At 43.9% G+C, this 19,987-nt stretch overlaps 1 protein-coding gene across 1 annotated transcript in view; it reads left to right on the forward strand.

Moving 5' to 3' along the window:
- The window catches only part of LOC129832449 (serine/threonine-protein kinase SIK2-like), a 56,691-nt gene that overhangs the window by 17,125 nt on the left and 19,579 nt on the right, over window positions 1-19,987 (forward strand). The window contains exons 4-7 of the mRNA XM_055896520.1: window positions 42-203; window positions 11,145-11,269; window positions 12,052-12,175; window positions 18,334-18,548. Coding sequence (XP_055752495.1) covers window positions 42-203; window positions 11,145-11,269; window positions 12,052-12,175; window positions 18,334-18,548 — 626 coding nt within the window. The remainder of the gene's footprint in view (window positions 1-41; window positions 204-11,144; window positions 11,270-12,051; window positions 12,176-18,333; window positions 18,549-19,987) is intronic.

Raw genomic sequence — 19,987 nt, forward strand, 5'->3', positions numbered from 1 at the left:
CTGATGAATGTATATGACTCTATCCCTCTTCCCCTCTCTAGACTACCTGGCCAAACACGGGCGACTGAGCGAGCTAGAAGCGCGGCGCAAGTTCTGGCAGATCCTATCAGCCGTGGAGTACTGCCACAACCGTAACATAGTCCACCGAGACCTGAAGGCTGAGAACCTGCTGCTGGACGGACACATGAACATCAAGATAGCAGGTAGGTGGTCAGTGCAGTGAAGCTAGACATTTTTGTGTTTTTTCCTGACTCCATTTTTTTCTGGTCAAGTCACATGGTCAAGAAACACTCCTGGACTTCCTCATCGCTAGGGTTCCAAAATTCCCTACTCTTAGTGTTCCAGGGGAACCTAAGAATAATCTTGGAATAGCCAGTGGGATGGACTGTGTGAAAATACCTTGTGTAGAGAGGGTTTCATGTTCACAGTTGTGAAGATCCTGTAAATCGACATAGGCCTAGAAGTTGTAAACCGAGTCTTTTTATATTGCACTGAGAACAACTTCACAACTTGTTTTGATCAGAACATTGCTGTTGGATTACATGGCCAGGAGCAATGACCTCAGCGACGGTTCAGTTCTGAAATGTCTAACGACCAGAGCAGGCCATTTGCACTGTGTTGAGGTGACCAAAGCCCCCTAGCTAGATCAGGGAAGCAGGAGCTGAAAGCTAGGCCGTACTGCGCGGGGCCTCGGGCTGTTGTTGCATTATCAGGAAGATGGCATTTTGAGCGGGCTGGTGAAAATGTCATCGAGCATCTGCGAGAGGGCTGGGTGAGGAGTGTCCTGAGATGTTTGTCAAACACGGTGACGCGCGCATGCCCATAGAGTCCTTGCGTTCCTGCTCCAGGGGTGTGAGATCTAGGCTAGTCCGGACAGTGACTGACGGAGAGAGATACGCAAGAAGCCTGTCTTCCCGTGTTCATTAGGGCACGCAAAGGAAAACGTTTCCAAACGTTAAATGAGTCCCTGTAGTCCCTCCTCGGTTTTAGTCTGTTTTGTTCCGTTTGATATCTAATGAACACTACCCAGTTTGTCTCTCTGTGGTTGTAAGAGACGATGATCGGTAGTGGTTGCAGGTGGTGGTTGTTATTACCAAAGACAATATCGCCACCACAATGATTCCGATCCAATTGTTGGGAAAGGTACACTTTTTGAGGGAAATGGACCAGTGAAAACATTAACCTAGGATTACAAATACATCAGGCAGGCACACAAGGACATTGGTACACCCTGTGCTTTGCTTGTCTTAGATGAGGACAATGTTTTTTTGGTCATTTTGTTCTAGTCTCTGGACTTAAAGAGACTCACTGCACAGAGAAACAGATAAATGTTCCCCCGGTGATATTTCACCCCTTGTTTTACCTCACCGAAGGACATTGTGTGGTTCATGTTTTATCCTCAAAGAAGAGGATGCACTGCCACTGTAGTCTCCCTTTTTTAAAGGTCTCCTTTTGTATACCCAGAACTGCCCGGGCAGTCAGTCTCTCAGACGCTCCATAGTGCTGTGGTGGTTGATGGTCAGTCAGGGAAAGGTCACCCAAGTGCCAGGCAGCAGGGAGTGTTGCTTTTATGTTTCTACTTCAAAGAGCTTGTGTGTGTGTGTGTGTGTGTGTGTGTGTGTGTGTAGCCAGGCCAGTACAGCACGTTCTGAGAAGCGGCCATATCATGCACTAATCAGGAAGCCTCTTAATCACACTTGGGGTTGAGGCTGGCATCAAATGAACTGCTTTGAAAACACTTGCCATATCATATGTGACCATTGATTGGTTCTGCTGCTGCAGCAAACAACGTTTGATCACAGTGGTACACTGCTTGACACCACCGCCCCTCTTCACCCATACTACCACACTATGTCTTGTTTTATTGTTCATGGACCAAGCTGAAAGGCCACCCATTACACAGAATAACATGTTCAAGGTGCAGGTGTGATATAATCATTAAACTACCCTCTCATTCACCCCCCCCCCCCCCCCCCCCCCATGCCTCTGTACCTCAGACAGGGTGATACTCAACCACACACACTGTCCACCAGCTGTATAAATCACCATAGTGAGCTGAGCTCCCTATGCACTTGTGTCAACTTGAACAAGGACACATCGCATTGTCCCTCATTTATAAACGAACAGCCACTGTTGGGATCCATTTGGGACACAGACGGAGTGACTGGTGCTGGGCGCGGCGTTGCGCAGCCCACCCTCCCCACATAGCGAGCCCCTGGGCTGTTGGGAGCATTGACGTCAGCCAGCCGCGCTGCTCAGTATGCAGCCCGCAAAGTGGGTCAGCTCCTCTGATAAGCCCTCACTCCTTCTTTACTCTGCCTTAACGTGCCAGGGCTCTCACCGACATAATTATCTCGGCTAGTCTATCTACAACTCCCTTTGTCTCGGGGTGATAGACACCTTTAGATCCCCCGTCTTAGATATGGGCGTAAAGGTATATGATTGACCGCTTCTTTTGTCTCTAGTTCAAATGTAGCCTAAAGACTAGGCTAAATCTAGACGTACGTATATCGCGCCTGCACTTCTTTTAACATTTCACATTTTGACCTTGTGGCAAGCATCACTCTGACCTTGATGCATTGCATTGCCAGAGCTAGAGAGTTTTTCAGGTGAGGTATAGAAAAAAGAGGGAAAAAACACATTTCAGATTACTTTCATTCAGTAAACCCAGATTCACAGAATTACCAGAATAGAATCCAGATTTGCATGGGATTGGATTACTGTTCATTTTAGATGATGGTTATGAAACTTTGTTTTTAGCTAGACATGTCAATGGATAATGCTGCATTGCTGTTGTTAAGTGTGTGTTGTGCAGTCTGTGGTACACGTCACACAGGGTTTCCGTTAGCCAAAAGTTGCTGGCTTTTGTCCACCCCCAAAAAATGAAAAAAATATAAATAAATCTGTTGCAGGCTAAAATGACCGGGAGGGGAAAAAATCCCATTGCAAAATTATGCTGTTTATTCACTGATGGAGATACAAGTCAATGCAAATACATTTGACGATCATGCTTACAGTGCCTTGCCAAAGTATTCATCCCCCTAGGCGTTTTTCCTATTATAACCTGTAATTTAAATGGATTTTTATTTAGATTTCATGTGATGGACATACTCAAAATTGGGGAAGTGAAATGAAAAAAATTACTTGTTTCAAAAAATGTAAAATTAAAAAAACTGAAAAGTGGTGCGTGCATATATATTCACCCCCTTTGCTATGAAGCCCCTAAATAAGATCTGATGCAACCAATTACCTTCAGAAGTCACATAATTAGTTAGATTGCACACAGGCAAAACACTGTTTTAATCAATTGTTTGGTGACGTGAATATATTTAGTGTAGTTTTATCTAAAATAACTTTTTTTAAATGTTTCACTGTTTTTATTTGTGATTCGCTGTGGAGGATGATCCTCCCCTTCCTCCTCTGAGGAGCCTCCACTGCTTCACACATTTTACTTATGCTTTTCACTGACAACTGCAACTCAATAATCGGCTAGGCCTATTGCCATGCGCACTGCTCAAATAGGCATAAGCCTATGAGCTTATGATTTGAAACAATCCACAGCTATTTTTTAAAAGAAGCTAATGGTCCTTGATTCCTCTGTGGCTAAGCTTTCTGGTGAAGTATTTTGAAGGATTTTCTTTCTGTATAAACGGGAGTAATTTATATAATTTTGGCAAATTATTTCAATTTACTTCCCTATTGGACCCGCTATGCCATTTCTCTCATATCTTATTGGTTTTCATGTCAACCTTCTTTCGTTGTCCAGAAACTTAAGGTACAATCCTAGTCATATTAGCAACCCATCCTAGTTGTTGAGTCTTTATATCCCCCGCTCCTTCTTTCTAAGTTTCTAACATATGGAACTGCTATTAAGTGCGCTGTTTAGAGTGGGTTTTCCCGCGAATTGCATTTTGGCAAATGTTTGAAAATAAGGTTTTATTGGCTGCTTCATTACATGAGTGAGTTCCATGTTTTGTTAAGATGCATTACCATAATCTAAATGGGATTTCTGTCATTCTGAGCACCGTGGGTAGACAATCTCATGGTTAAAATGTTTCAAATGGCCGTCAAATATAAATCTCCCCAGTCACGTTGTCCAGCGCCACATTTTCCTAACGGAAACCCTGACGTCACACTAGTGGCAGAGAGAGAGAGCGAGTCCCAAATAGCACCCTATTCCTCATATAGTGCACTACTTTCAACCATTTAGTCGCACTTTGCATCCCTTTTACATGGCTGTGCGAGTGAAATTTTTTCAATTGGTAGCATCAGTGCGAGCAGCACATTCTACATGGTCACCTCACTCAAAACACCCTATTTTCTTTAGGAGGCTAAAACCCATGATTTGGTCGAGCAGTAAAGTACATTTATCCTCATCATTCCTGTAATTAAAGTGTCTGCCTGCCCCTGTACCTGTTTAGCTGGGAACTGCTGCTGCTGTGTTGAGTGAGCCACTCGCTCTGCTTTCCTGTATAAATGTATAGCATTTAAAGTCCTATTGCGTGGAAAACACAGCTATCCTGTTGTCATTTTAAAATAAAAGTATATTTGTCACATGGTTCGTAAACAACATGTGTAGACTAACAGTGAAATGTTTACTTGCGGGCCCTTCCCAACAATAACACGAGGAATAAATACACAATGAGTAACGATAACTTGGCTATATACACTGGGCACTAGTACAGAGTGGATGTGCAGGGGTACGAGGTAATTGAGTTAGATATGTACATATCGGTAGGGATAACGTAACAAGGCAACAGGATAAATATAGCAGCAGCGTACGCGATGATGTTCAAGGTCCTGTTGGTTCCAGACTTGGTGCATCAGTACCGCTTACCGTGCTGTCTTTGATAATTGGTTGCTGGAGTCTTTGACAATCTTCAGGACTTTCCTCTGGCACCGCCTGTTAGAGGTCCTGGATGGCAGGGAGCTCGGCCCCAGTGACATACTACCCTCTGTGTAGTGCCTTGTGGTCGGATGCCAAGCAGTTGCCATAGCAAGCGGTGACGCAGCCAGTCAAGATGCTCTCAATGGTGCAGCTGTAGAACTTTTTGTGGATATTTTCAGCCTCCTGAGGCGTTGTCGTGCCTTCTTCACGACTGTGTTGGTGTGTGTGGACCATGATGATTCCTTAGTGATGTGGACACCGAGGAACTTGACGCTCTCGACCCATTTCCACTACATCCCCGTTAATGTGGATGAGAGCGTGTTGGACCCGCCGTTTCCTGTAGTCTGCAATCGTCTCTTTTGTCTTGCTAAAGTTGAGGGAGAGGTTGTTGTACTGGCATCACACTGCCAGGTTACTGACCTCCGTCATGTCATCAGCTAACTTAATGAAGGTGTTCTCTGCAAACATTAAAGCAGTGACTCGCTCCTGCAGGTTCATTCTTTACAACATCCGTGGAGTACGACCCTGCCTCACACACACACACTCACCAAGCGGGGAGCCCAGACAACAACTTTTCCGGAATGCTGCAGCCCGCCTGGTTTTCAACCTTCCCAAGTTCTCCCATGTCACCCCGCTCCTACGCACCCTCCACTAGCTTCCAGTCAAAGCTCGCATCCACTACAAGACCATGGTGCTTGCTTATGGAGCAGCAAGAGGAATTGCCCCTCCCTACCTTCAGGCTATGCTCAAACCCTACACCCGAGCACTCCGTTCTGCCACCTCTGGTCTCTTGGCGTTTCTGCTCAGCCCAGTCCAGACACCTGAAACCCTACCTCTTCAAAGAGTATCTTTAAATAATCCCCCTCCTCACTACTTTGAGGAAAAGTGTACTTACTATGCCTGTGATATGTGGTTTTACCACCTAACTATCTTAAGATGAATGCACTAAAATGTCAAATGAGTGACGTGTGTTGAGGGTCAGCGTGACGGGTATGTTCTTGCCTACCCTCACCAATTAGGGACGGCCTGTCAGGAAGTCCAGGAAGGGGTTCAGTCCCAGGGTCCTGAGCTTGGAGGACACTATGGTGTTGAACGCTAAGCTATAGTTAGTAAACAGCATTCTTACGTACAGTGGGGAGAACAAGTATTTGATACACTGCTGATTTTGCAGGTTTTCCTACTTACAAAGCATGTAGAGGTCTGTAATTTTTATCATAGGTACACTTCAACTGTGAGAGACGGAATCAAAACAAATGGATTCGGGGCTGCCCAGTGACAGCCCCGAAACCTGAAGGATCTGGAGAAGGTCTGTATGGAGGAGTGGGCCAAAATCCCTGCTGCAGCGTGTGCAAACCTGGTCAAGACCTACAGGAAACGTATGATCTCTGTAATTGCAAACAAAGGTTTCTGTACCAAATATTAAGTTCTGCTTTTCTGATGTATCAAATACTTATGTCATGCAATAAAATGCAAAAAGAATTACTTAAAAATCATACAATGTTATTTTCTGGATTTTTGTTTTAGATTCCGTCTCTCACAGTTGAAGTGTACCTATGATAAAAATTACAGACCTCTACATGCTTTGTAAGTAGGAAACACTGCCAATTTTGCAGGTTATCAAATACTTGTTCTCCCCACTGTAGGTGTTCCTCTTGTCCAGGTGGGAGAGGGCAGTGTGGAGTGCAATATGGAGTGCGTCATCTATGGATCTGTTGGGACGGTATGCGAATTGAAGTGGGCCCAGGGTGTCTGGGATGGTGGTATTGATGTGAGCCATGACCAGCCTTTTCAAAGCATTTCATGGCTACAGATGTGAGTGCTACGGGGTGATAGTCATTTAGTTAGTCCCTGTGCCAAAGAATGTCAAGGTAGCCTATGGCGGTTTGTTTGCAACATGTAGGTATTACAGACTGGGTCAGGGAGAGGTTGAAAATGGCATTCAAGACATTTGCCAGCTGGTCAGAGCAAGTCCTGGTAATCCATCTGGCTATGTGGCCATATAAATTTTAACCTGTTTTAAAGGTCTTACTCACATCTGCTACGGAGAACGAGATCACAGTTGTCTGGAACAGCTGATGCTCTCATGCATGGTTCAGTGTTGGTTGCCTCGAAGCGAGCATAGAAGGAATTTTGCTTGTCTGGTATGCTCACATCACTGAACAGCTCGCGGCTGAGTTTCCCTTTGTAATCTGTGATGGTTTGCAAGCCCTGCCACATCCAACAAGCGTCAATGCCGGCGTAGTAGGATTCAAACTTAGTCCTATATTGACATTTTGACTGTTTGATGGATCGTCAGGGGTCGTAGTGGTATTTCTTATAAGCGTCCTTAAATGTTATCTGATGAATCCCGGAACATATTCCAGTCTGTACTAAACAGTTCTGTAGCTCATCTGAAAACTTCCGTATTGAGCGCGTCACTGGTACTTCCTGTTCGAGTTAGTAAAATGTTAATCTGGAGTCCTGCCTATGGGCTTCCTAATGGGCCCTGGTCAAAAGTAGTGCACTAAAAAGGGAATAGGGTGCCATTTGGGTTGCAGTCCGGGACACTGCTGCAGCTTTATACGGGTTGATCTTGGACATTGGCCTCTCATGGGAGGGGGGGTGAGCGCAGCATTTGGCCAGAGTACTGAAGAGGCTAAATCAATTTGCTGAGCTACTGAACACTGCTTTGTGCCACACAGTCCAACACGACCTGCCCCCATTACGTAAGGCAGCGTATTATTATTTGTTTTTGTCGCAACGCATCTTCTTCCCTCGGCTTTATATAACAGGGATGATTTTTTTTTTTTTTAAAGAGCGGAGAAAATACTAAATACTTTTTATTCATCTGATAAAGTTAGTTGTTACAACAGGGTCCCTTAACACTGTCGTGCTCCACAGATAACGATCTCTCCGTTCTCACACTCGAGGGCAGCGACACTGAAGTTTATTCAAATGGGAATCTTAAACATAAGGAACAGACACGTGAGGGAGTGAGACAGAAAGGCAGAGGGAAAGAAGGGGGTGGGGAGGAGGTAGCGATTTGCGTAAGAGAAAAAGCTAGCAGCTTCATACTGGTAGAAGATTTGGCAACAGGTTGTTGGAAGTTTAATTTTAATGAAAGGCAGACAGAGAGCTTTTTTTCTTTCCGAGTTATGATTTAGATCAAGTGTACGTTTGGAGCTCACTGACTCTCTCTCTCTCTCTCTCTCTCTCTCTCTCTCTCTCTCTCTCTCTCTCTCTCTCTCTCTCTCTCTCTCTCTCCCTGGGAACAATCAGAACACAGTCACTCTATGAGCTCATGTCAGTCTCCTGGGAGATGACCTCATGAAGGCCCAGCTAGCCCACCAATGGCCTCAACACACAAATATGTGCATTACATATCACATTGGCTAAAAAACCTGCAGGTTGTTCTACGCTGCGTCCTAAATGAGACCCTACTCTCTATATGGTGTGCACTACTTTGGACCAGAGGCCCCGGTCACAAGTAGTGCACTATAGTGAATATGGTGCCATTTGGGACACCGTTTCCCGGAAAGGAACAGTTTTTCAAACATAGCCACTAGACTTGACTAATATACTGTTACATAGTTATTTATTAGTATTGCTACCTACCTGTATTCTTATTCTCATTTGTTATTTTTGATTTGTGGTGCATTTGTGTGATACTTGGTAGTCTGTCCTTATGTTGCACTACTCATGGTTTGTTAGATGGAAGCAGAGATACAAACTATAGATAATTTGCTTCCAGGGATAGAAGATGGTCATGTTCCAAAGGTAAGACTGAATCCATTCATTATGCTTTTTCCACAGTTCTGGCCTTTTTCCTGTTATTTCATATACACTAACACTTTTGTTAGTAGGCTAACTAGTTAGTAGGCTAACTTTTGTTTAAAAAAAAATAATACAGTACATATACAGTGCCATCAAAGTATTTCCCACGTGTTATGTTACAGCCTGAATTTAAAGTGAGATTTTGTGTCACTGGTATGCACACAATACCCTATAATGTCAAAGTGGAATTATGTTTTTATAAATGTTTACTAATAAATGAAAAGCTGAAATACCTTGAGTCTTCAACCCCTTTGTTATTGTAAGCCTGAAAGTTCAGGAGTAAAGATGTGCCTAACAAGACACAAGTTGCATGGACCCACTCTGATTTTTGACTACCTCCTCTCCGTAACCCACACATACAATTATCTGTGAGGTCCCTCATTCGATCAGTGAATTTCAAACACAGATTTAACCACAAAGACCAACTTAAGGCACACCTGTTAATTGCTTCCTCATGAAGCTGGTTGAGAGAATGCCAAGACTGTGCAAAGCTGTCATCAAGGCAAAGGGTGGCTACTTTGAAGAATATCAAATATATATTTATTTATTTAACTTTTTATGTTCTTTCATAGTTTTGATTTCTTCACTATTCTACAATATATAAAAATTAGACAAACCCTGTAATGAGTAGGTGTGTCCTCATTTTTGTCTGGTACTGTATGTAAATGTGATAAAACATTTTTTGCACATTTATTGAAAGCAAAATACATAATACGTTTTCACTTTGTAATTATGGGTTACTGTGTGTGGATGGGTGAGAACAGATAAATTGAATCCCGGCTGTAACAACTAAATTTGGAATAAGTCAAGGCGTATGAATACTGTCTGAACGCACTGCATCTCACCTAGAGGTCGACCGATTATGATTTTTCAACGCCAATACCGATTATTGGATAACCAAAAAAGCCGATACCGATTTAATTGGTCAATTTTTTATTTTTTTATTTGTAATAATGACAATTACAACAATACTGAATGAACACTTTTCTTTTACCTTAATATAATACATCAATAAAATCAATTTAGCCTCAAATAAATAATGAAACATGTTCAATTTTGTTTAAATAATGCAAAAACAAAGTGTTGGAGAAGAAAGTAAAAGTGCAATATGTGCCATGTAAAAAAAACTAACATTTAAGTTCCTTGCTCAGAACATGAGAACATATGAAAGCTGGTGGTTCCTTTTAACATGAGTCTTCGATATTCCCAGGTAAGATGTTTTATGTTGTAGTTATTATAGGAATTCTAGGACTATTTCTCTCTATTATACTATTTGTATTTCATATCTTTGACTATTGGATGTTCTTATAGGCACTTTAGTATTGCCAGTGTAACAGTATAGCTTCCGTCCCTCTCCTCGCCCCTACCTGGGCTCGAACTAGGAACACCGACAACAGCCACCCTCGAAGCATCGTTACCCATCGCTCCACAAAAGCCGCGGCCCTTGCAGAGCATGGGGAACAACTACTTCAAGGTCTTAGAGCGAGTGACGTCACCGATTTGAAATGCTATTAGCGCGCACCCCGCTAACTAGCTAGACATTTCACATCTGTTACACCAGCCTAATCTCGGGAGTTGATAGGCTTGAAGCACAGCGAAGAGCTGCTGTCAAATGCACGAAAGTGCTGTTTGAATGAATGCTTACGAGCCTGCTGCTGCCTACCATCGCTCAGTCAGACTGCTCTATCAAATATCAAATCATCGACTTAATTATAACATAATAACACACAGAAATACGAGCCTTTGGTCATTGATATGGGCGAATCCGGAAACTATCATTTCGAAAACAAAATGTTTATTCTTTCAGTGAAATACGGAACCGTTCCGTATTTTATCTAACGGGTGGCATCCCTAAGTCTAAATATTGCTGTTACATCGTATAACCTTCAATGTTATGTCATAATTATGTACAATTCTGGCAAATTAATTACGGTCTTTGTTAGGAATAAATGGACTTCACACAGTTTGCAACGAGCCAGGCGGCCCAAACTGCTACATATACCCTGACTGCTTGCACGGAACGTAAGAGAAGTGACACAATTTCCCTAATTATAAGAAATTCATGTTAGCAGGCAATATTAACTAAAGATGCAGGTTTAAAATATATACTTGTGTATTGATTTTAAAGAAAGGCATTGATGTTTATGGTTAGGTTTGGTGCAACGAGTCGGCCACCTTCTGATCCTTTGACCCGTCTGGTCTCTCGCGCTCTCTCAGTACTCGGTGTTCTGTCTGCATCTCCATCTGTTCCGATCCGTTCCCTTCCATCCTTCCCTCACCTCTCACCACCCATCACTCACTTAGTCAGTCAGCCAGCTAATTGTGCCCGGGCAGAACCATCCATACCGTCTATGGGCAGAAGAACTCAACCCAGTGTATGTTTGTTTGAGTCAAGGTGAAGGTGGGTAATAAGTTAACTGTGTCATTCTCCCCTTTTTGTTAGATTTTGGCTTTGGGAACTTCTTCCAGCCCGGGGAGCCCCTGGCCACGTGGTGTGGCAGCCCCCCCTACGCCGCTCCGGAGGTGTTTGAGGGACAACAGTACGAGGGCCCCCAGCTGGACATCTGGGTAAGACGATGCTTTTGTCTACGCCCTAAATGGCATCCATATTCCCTCAATAGTACCCTATTGGCTTTGGTCCAAAGTAGTGCACTATACAAGGAATAGGGGCCGTTTTCACACACCTGCTCTGCAATGAGTCACACATACTGCTAACTAGTCCCTCGGTGATACACACGGAGTGTCCCAGAACTGACTATACATTTTATTTGACACTGGATCTAGTGTAATCATGGACATTAGAAGCAATAGTGAGGCCAACCAGATTAAACAAAGACAAATCCGGGGAAAAGTTCTTCGTCCCAAATGGCATCTTACTCCGTACATAGTGCACTACTTTTGACCAGAGCCCTATCAAAAGCAGTGCACTATTTCGGGAATAAGTTGCCATTTGGAATGCATCAAGGTGCTGAACTGCGAGAAGGTGAGATAAAAAAAGATACTGCTTTTGGGGATTGCGTCGGGGATCTGATTGTGTTTGTTGTCTGTTTGCTTTCCCCCTTGCAGTGATAAGTGTATGAGAATTACATCTTGTCAAAAAACCAAATAGCCCTGCTTACACTCTTTTTCAAAGGCGACCTGAAGACATCATGTGAAATCATAAGATTTCCCAACCTCTCTTTATAGCCCTCCCTGTATTACGGGATAGTGAACTCGCCCTCGCATACATCTGGGTGCCTTTCTACCCTGATAGATCTAGTTATGTGAGTGTAATTCACACTGCAGCCCCTGACCTAGTCTGTCTGTCCGTCTGTCTGGCTGTGCTTGTGTGTGTTTTCGTCTTCATATAGAGTATGGGGGTGGTGCTGTACGTGCTGGTGTGTGGCGCCCTGCCCTTCGATGGCCCCACCCTGCCCGTTCTCCGACAGCGCGTCTTGGAGGGTCGCTTCCGCATCCCCTACTTCATGACAGAAGGTGAGACTCAATAACCTAGTGCTTTACACCCCAAAAAAGACGGAAGTGACACCACTGCTCCAATGGAAAAACAGTCTGTGTGGTTGTTGGAATGGGGTTTGTTTACTTGTGATGCCAGCAGAGGACATACAAAAAACAACAGTGGTTACCCCACCACTTGTTTAGGTAAATGGTTGAGACATAAAGCTGTAGAAATATAACCTCCTCGAATCAATGGCTATATATTGTCCATTTTAACGTTCCCAAAAATGTATAGTGAATAAAAACATGTAACAATTTCAACAATTTGACTGAGTTACAATTCATATAATACATTCAGTAGACCCTAATCTATGGATTTCACATGACTGGGCAGGGGTGCACTCCCACTGGGGAGTCAGACCCAGCCAATCAGAATGAGTTTTTCCCCACAAAAGGGCTTTATTATAGACTGAAATACTCCTCAGTTTCATCCAGCTGTCCGGGTGGCTGGTCTCAGACGATCCCGCAGGTGAAGAAGCCGGATGTGAAGGTTCTGGGCTGACGTGGTTACACGCCGCCTGCAGTTAAGGCCGGTTGGACGTACTGCCAAATTCTCTAAAACGACGTTGGAGGTGGCTTATGGTGGAGAAATGGACATTAAATTCTCTGGCAACAGCTCTGGTGAACATTCCTGCAATCAGCATGCCAATTGCTTGTTCCCTCAACTTGAGACATCTGTGGCATTGGGTTGTGTGACGGAACTGCACATTTTAGAGTGGCCTTTTACTGTCCCCCAGCATAAGGTGCACCTGTGTAATGATCATGTTGTTTAATCAGCTTCTTGATATGCCACACCTGTCAGGTGGATCGATTATTTTGGCAAAGGAGAAATCCTCACTAATGGGGATTGAAAACAAATTTGTGCACAAAATGTAAGCGAAATAAGCTTTTTGTGCGTATGGGAGATTTCAGCTCATGAAATATGGGACCAACACCCTACATGTTGCGTTTTATATTTGTGTTCAGTATATGTACCAATACTGTATAACCCATTTAACTGGCTGCTTGGAGCTCTTCAGAATCCCCCCTCTTGTGTCTCACCACTGCACATGGGTCTAGCATAGAAAGCGTAGACTGCTTTTGAAGTGAGGCTCAACTGCCCGGCATGGCATAAATACCTGTTCAAAACACCTGTCCAAAATGGAACCCATTTACTACTAGGGCAGGGAATTGCCAAGGACCTCACGATACGACATTATCATACTTAGGTGCCAATACGATATGTATTGTGATTCGATACTGTGATTTTTATTGCAGTTCAATGTTCCAAACATATTGTTCACCATATGTCTGCTGCAGAGGGACAAGATTGAGCCATTCATAAAACATCTGAGTAGGAGTGCTGAACTATGATCAGGTCTCCTCTGTCCATATACTGTGCATCTTCTCCATTATGCTCGAAAAGGCAAAACTGACCCTATATCAGCACTACTACTCTGAGACGCTTTATGAATATGGGCACTGAAGATCCTAACAGTGCTCCTTTTGGTGGTGCTCCAAATCTAGAGAAGTCAGCATGTCAGGTTCGAGCGAACACTATACGTCAACCTGGTGCGATTTAACTCTAATCAGAGAGAGCCAGAGTCATTGTGTTTACATAACCTGGGCAAGAGCCAGTGAAGTTCAAGCAGGGCTCTGCCAGCCTCCCCTTTTAGGGGTGGACTATTTAGTCCATGTTGAGAATGCAGCCCCACGGCGCGCTCCGGTCCTGTTCTCTCCTTCCGCTTCATACGAGAAGAACAGAGGGCCGTGTCCTCCCCACATGTTCTCAGTCTCTGCAACACACACACTGGCACACATACACACACTGTACGGTACAGTACACAGGCTGTATATAAAAATCAGGCCGCGCTGTACTGGTAGTACACTACTTTATTTTGCCTTCAGTACTGTACATCCCAGGACCGTACATTCTTTGACCTCCGTAACGAAGCGGCCCCAGGGGATTTGGTGTAACAGAAATCCGAGAACCCCCCCCCCCCCCCGCTTTCTTTAACTGTCGAAAGGAGGTGTTAACAGTCCGGCCCTGAATATTTCCGGCCCTGAATATGATGCTGTCCTGATTGTACTGGGCTCCTGAGTGGCGCAGCGATCTAAGGCACTGCATCTCAGTGCTAGAGGCATCACTAACTGTGATACAGTTTGGATGTGTGTCTGCCCTGCCCAGAGTGTCTGCCCTGGTTCGAATCCAGACTGTATCACAACCGGCCGTGATTGGGAGTCCCATAGGGCGGCGCACAATTGGCCCAGTGTCGTCTGGGTTTGGCCGGTGTAGGCCGCCATTGTAAATAATGTGTTCTTAACCGACTTGCCTAGTTAAATAAAGGTTAAATGAATAAAAATTTATTTTAAATGTACTCAAGAGAAAAGAAGAGGGTCAATGTGGATTGCATAGTTTCTCTCTCTCTCTCATCCCTCTCTCTTGCTGGATTTCTCGGCCAGAGAAGTGCTCATTCGGTAACAGGGCAGTCATCATACAGCGCGTTCGGAAAGTATTCAGACCCCTTCCCTTTTTCCACATTTTGTTATGTTACAGCTTTATTTTAAAATGGAGTACATTTTTAAAAAATCCTCTTCAATCTACACACTGTACCCCATAGTGACAAAGCAAAAACGGGTTTTTAAAAAACAGAAATGCCTTATTTACATAAGTATTCAGACCCTTTGCTATGAGACTCGAAATTGAGCTCAGGTGCATCCTGTTTCCATTGATCATCCTTGAGATGTTTCTACAATTTGGAGTCCACCTGTGCTAAATTCAATTGGTTGGACATGATTTGTAAAGGCACACACCTTTCTATATAAGATCCCACAGTTGACAGTGCATGTAAGAGAAAAAACCAAGCCATGAGGTCGAAGGAATTGTCCGTAGAGCTCCGAGACAAGATTGTGTCGAGGTACGTCTGGGGAAGGCTACCAAAACATTTCTGCAGCATTGAAGGTCCCCAAGAACACAGTGGGTTACATTATTCTTAAATGGAAGAAGTTTGGAACCACCAAGACTCTTCCTAGAGCTGGCTGCCCGGCCAAACTGAGCAATCGGGGGAGATTGGCCTTGGTCAGGGAGGTAACCAAGAACCCGATGGTCACTCTGACAGAGCTTCAGAGTTCCTCTGTGGAGATAGGAGAACCTTCCAGAAGGACAACCATCTCTGCAGCACTCAACCAATCAGCTCTTTATGGTGGAGTGACCAGACGGATGCCACTCCTCAGTAAAAGGCACATGATAGCCAGCTTGGAGTTTCTCTGGTCTGAAGAAACCAAGATTGAACTCTTTGGTCTGAATGCCAAGCATCACCTCTGGCATAAACCTGGCAACATCATGCTGTGGGGATGTTTTTAAGCTGCAGGGACTTGGAGACTGGAGAATGTCCTTGAGTGGCTCAGCCAGAGCCCTGACTTGAACCCGATCGAATATCTCTGGAGAGACCAGAAAATAGCTGTGCAGCGACGCTCCCCATCCAACCTGAAAGGGCTTGAGAGGATCTGCAGAGAAGAATGAGAGAAACTCCAAAAATACAGGTGTGCAGAGCTTGCAGCGTCATACCCAAGAAGACTCGAGGCTGTAATCAAAGGTGCTTCAACAAAGTACTGAGTAAAGGGTATGAATACTTACAGTTGAAGTCGGAAGTTTACATACACCTTAGCCAAATACATTTAAACTCAGTTTTTCAAAACTCCTGACATTTAATCCTTGTCAAATTCCCTGTCTTAGGTCAGTTAGGATCATCACTTTATTTTAAGAATGTGAAATGTCAGAATAATAGTAGAGCGAATTATATATTTAAGCTTTTAATTCTTTCATCACATTCCCAGTGGTTCAGCAGTTTACATACATACACTCAATTAGAATTTAGTAGCATTGCCTTTAAATTGTTTAACTTGAGTCAAATATTTCGGGTAGCCTTCCATAAGCTTCCCACAGTAAGTTGGGTGAATTTTGGCCCATTCCTCTTGACAGAGCTGGTGTAACTGAGTCAGGTGTGTAGGCCTCCTTGCTCCTTGCTCGCACACGCTTTTTCAGTTCTGCCCACAAGTTTTCTATGGGATTGAGGTCAGGGCTTTGTGATGGCCACTCCAATACCTTGACTTTGTTGTCCTGAAGCCATTTTGCCACAACTTTGGAAGTATGCTTGGGGTCATTGTCCATTTAGAAGACCCATTTGCGACCAAGCTTTAACTTCCTGACTGATGTCTTGAGATGTAGCTTCAATATATCCACATAATTGGGTTTCCTCATGATGCCATCTATTTTGTGAAGTGCACCAGTCCCTCCTGCAGCAAAGCACCCCCACAACATGATGCTGCCACCGCGTGCTTCACGGTTGGGATGGTGTTCTTCAGCTTGCAAGCATCCCCCTTTTCCTCCAAACATAACGATGGTCATTATGGCCAAACAGTTCTATTTTTGTTTCATCAGACCAGAGGACATTTCTCCATGTGCAGTTGCAAACCGTAGTCTGGCTTTTTTATGGCGGTTTTGTAGCAGTGGCTTCTTCCTTGTTGAGTGGCCTTTCAGTTTATGTTGATACAGGACTCGTTTTACTGTGGACATAGATACCTTTGTACCTGTTTCCTCCAGCATCTTTACAAGGTCCTTTGCTGTTGTTCTGGGATTGATTTGCACTTTTCGCACCAAAGTACGTTAATCTCTAGGAGACAGAACGCGTCTCCTTCCTGAGCGATATGACGGCTATGTGGTCCCATGGTGTTTATACTTACGTACTATTGTTTGTACAGATGAACGTGGTACTTTCAGGCGTTTGGAAATTGCTCCCATGGATGAACCAGACTTGTGGAGGTCTACAATTTTTTTCTGAGGTCTTGGCTGATTTTCTTTTGATTTTCCCATGATGTCAAGCAAAGAGCAACTGAGTTTGAAGGTAGGCCTTGAAATACATCCACAGGTACACCTCCAATTGACTCAAATTATGTCAATTAACCTATCAGAAGCTTCTAAAGCCATGCCATCATTTTCTGGAATCTTCCAAGCTGTTTAAAGGCACAGTCAACTTTGTGTGTGTAAACTTCTGACCCACAGGAATTGTGATACAGTGAAATAATCTGTCTGTAAACAATTGTTGGAAAAACTTGCCAAAACTATAGTTTGTTAACAAGAAATTTGTGGAGTGGTTGAAAAACAAGTTTTAATGACTCCAACCTAAGTGTATGTAAACTTCCGACTTCAACTGTATGTAAATGTGATATATGTATATATCTTTTTTTATATATAAATGTACAAAAATGCCTATAAACATTTTTATGCTTTGTCATTATGTGGTATTGTGTGTAGATTTAAGGGGATTGAATACATTTTAGATTAAGGCTGTAACAAAGTGTGGAAGAAGTCAAGGGGTCTGAATACTTTCCGTAGGCACTGTAAATAAGACCGCAGAAGGCAAGATGAGTACGTTGCTCGTGCCAAAGAGGTGAGAAGAGCAGAGACACATGCAGGCAGACTGATGTGCGCGCACACACACACAGATACAAACACACACACACACACACACGAGCACAAAACAGAACAGCCTCAGCCCAGTGGGCAGTAATCCTATTAAGACCCAGCGGTTGGTGACGTCAAGCTCATTTAGCCGCTAACTGAAGGATAAGAGGTCTCTCCATCCTCCTCCGAGAGAGATGGGGGAGGGGAGTGTGAGAGGGATGGAGTAAAGAAAGCAGAGAGAGAGGGATAGAAAGAGAACAAGAGGGGGTTAGAGAAAAACAAGAGAAAGCCTGCTGTGCATTCCTGCCTGAGCTCATCTGTTTTTCTTAGCATGAGTAGTGGAGGCACTCCTTCCCTGTGGCCGGCCCTGCTTTAATAGAACCGCTTTGTTCCCCCAACGTTTTAGCTGGAGCGCTCTCTTCACTCAAACGGGGGTATTCTTCCTTCTGTACTCGGTACGCTCCGTACACACAGTACCACTGTCCCGGGCTGCGTGTTGTTGTGTATGGTCTGATGTGTCGGGGCAAATGTGGAAAGTCAGACGTGACAGGAGAACACACTCCTCTCTGTCATCAGACGATGTCTCAAGTGATATTGGAAGATCTGTTATGGATCTGAGAACCAGGGATTGTACATGGATTTTGTTCCCCTTTCTCTCTCTCCATCTTTTTTCCTTTTCCCCTTCCCTTCTCAGACTGCGAGCACCTGATCCGGCGGATGCTGGTGCTGGATCCGTCCAAGCGTCTGTCGGTGGCTCAGATCAAGGAGCACAAGTGGATGGCACTGGACGTGCCTGTGCAGAGGCCCATGCTGTACCAACAGGAGGGGGACCTGAGCGTGGGCGAGTACCGCGAGCAGGTTCTGCGACTCATGCACAGCCTGGGCATCGACCAACACAAGACCATCGAGGTGAGAGATGGCCGAGAGAGGGTGCTTTGTTCCTTATATAGTTCCCTACTTTTGACCATAGGGCCCTGGTCAAAAGTAATACACTGTAAAGGGAATAGGGGTGCCATTTGGGACACAGACAATATCTACGCTAGCAGGTAGATAACTTTTTTGGTGGGCCTTAGCAAGATTTGGTTGGACGGCCCCCCCACCTCACAAAACAACACAATTTTGTATACTTGCAGACTATATGTCAGTGTACTTTTGTACACTAGCATTAACTAGCATACTAAAGGGAATGAAGCAATGTGTTGTGCATGGATTCAAAGTAGTATGCAAGTGTGAATATACTGTATCTCTAATGACACCCTATTATGAGTATTGATGTTAGCACAGGTGTGGTCCTCTAGCTCATTTGGTAGAACATGGCTTTTGCAAAGCCAGGATAGTGGGTTCGATTCTCAGGGCCACCTATACCTACAAAATGTGTGTACGCATAAATGTAAGTGGCTTTGGGTGACAAATTCCCTCATCGATACTCTAGGCATCACTCTGGACCCAGAACTATTCATATTTTCGTTTTTTTTTCTCCCAAACTTGAATGGTTGCCCATATTACTTCCGTTGGTTGTTAGCTAATAATACAATTATAATAATTTGGTGGGTGTGGTGGTCATGAAATTTCATCAGCCAGTGATTGGCAAGCAAAAACTGTCACGGTAATTGACCGTTAATTAACATAAACACATTTATCATCTCCTGCCTACAAACCACTGATGCAGACCTTTGGAACATCTACATTTTAAAAAGTCTAATAGATCCATGTAATATAGCCTAAACCGTCAAAATAAATCCATTATTTATTTTAGACAGGTCTCAAGAAATGTGATTATAATGAAAATGCAGTCTATTTCAGGGGAACAGAATAGCATATTCTGAGTTCTACAAACATTGGGCTATATGTTTTTAGATGTTTTAATACATTGTAAGGCTGCATTATGCGACTAATGATGATTTGAAAAAGTTGCTTGCAAGACATGAGCTCAGCTTTTGTTTTTTGCGCAGGCTGTACACACTTCGTCAGTCTCTCATTCACAATTTGACAAGCACTTGATAATGCTTCGAATTTCCTCCCCTTTGTGGGGCCATAAGGTGCTCTTAAAAAATGCACTCTTCACTCCTGATCTGGTCTTTCTCACAGGCTACAAGTGAAGACAGACACATTGCGGACGCAACTGCGCTCGTGCTTATCTAATTCCGGAGGTGCATATTGAAGATATTAGAAGAACTGTCCACATTTACTTCGCCAGTCAACAAGATGAGTAGGCCTAACGAACAGCAAAAGCACTAGCCTATGTCACTCTATTATCCCCCATAGTACAAAAGTTGACCTATTCTGTGGGAGATATAAATATTCCAAACATAGTCTGGGACAGTTATGGGATGCAATTTTCACATTAT

The sequence above is a fragment of the Salvelinus fontinalis genome, chromosome 33 (genome assembly GCF_029448725.1).
Source record: "Salvelinus fontinalis isolate EN_2023a chromosome 33, ASM2944872v1, whole genome shotgun sequence".
NCBI classification, from domain to species: domain Eukaryota; kingdom Metazoa; phylum Chordata; class Actinopteri; order Salmoniformes; family Salmonidae; genus Salvelinus; species Salvelinus fontinalis.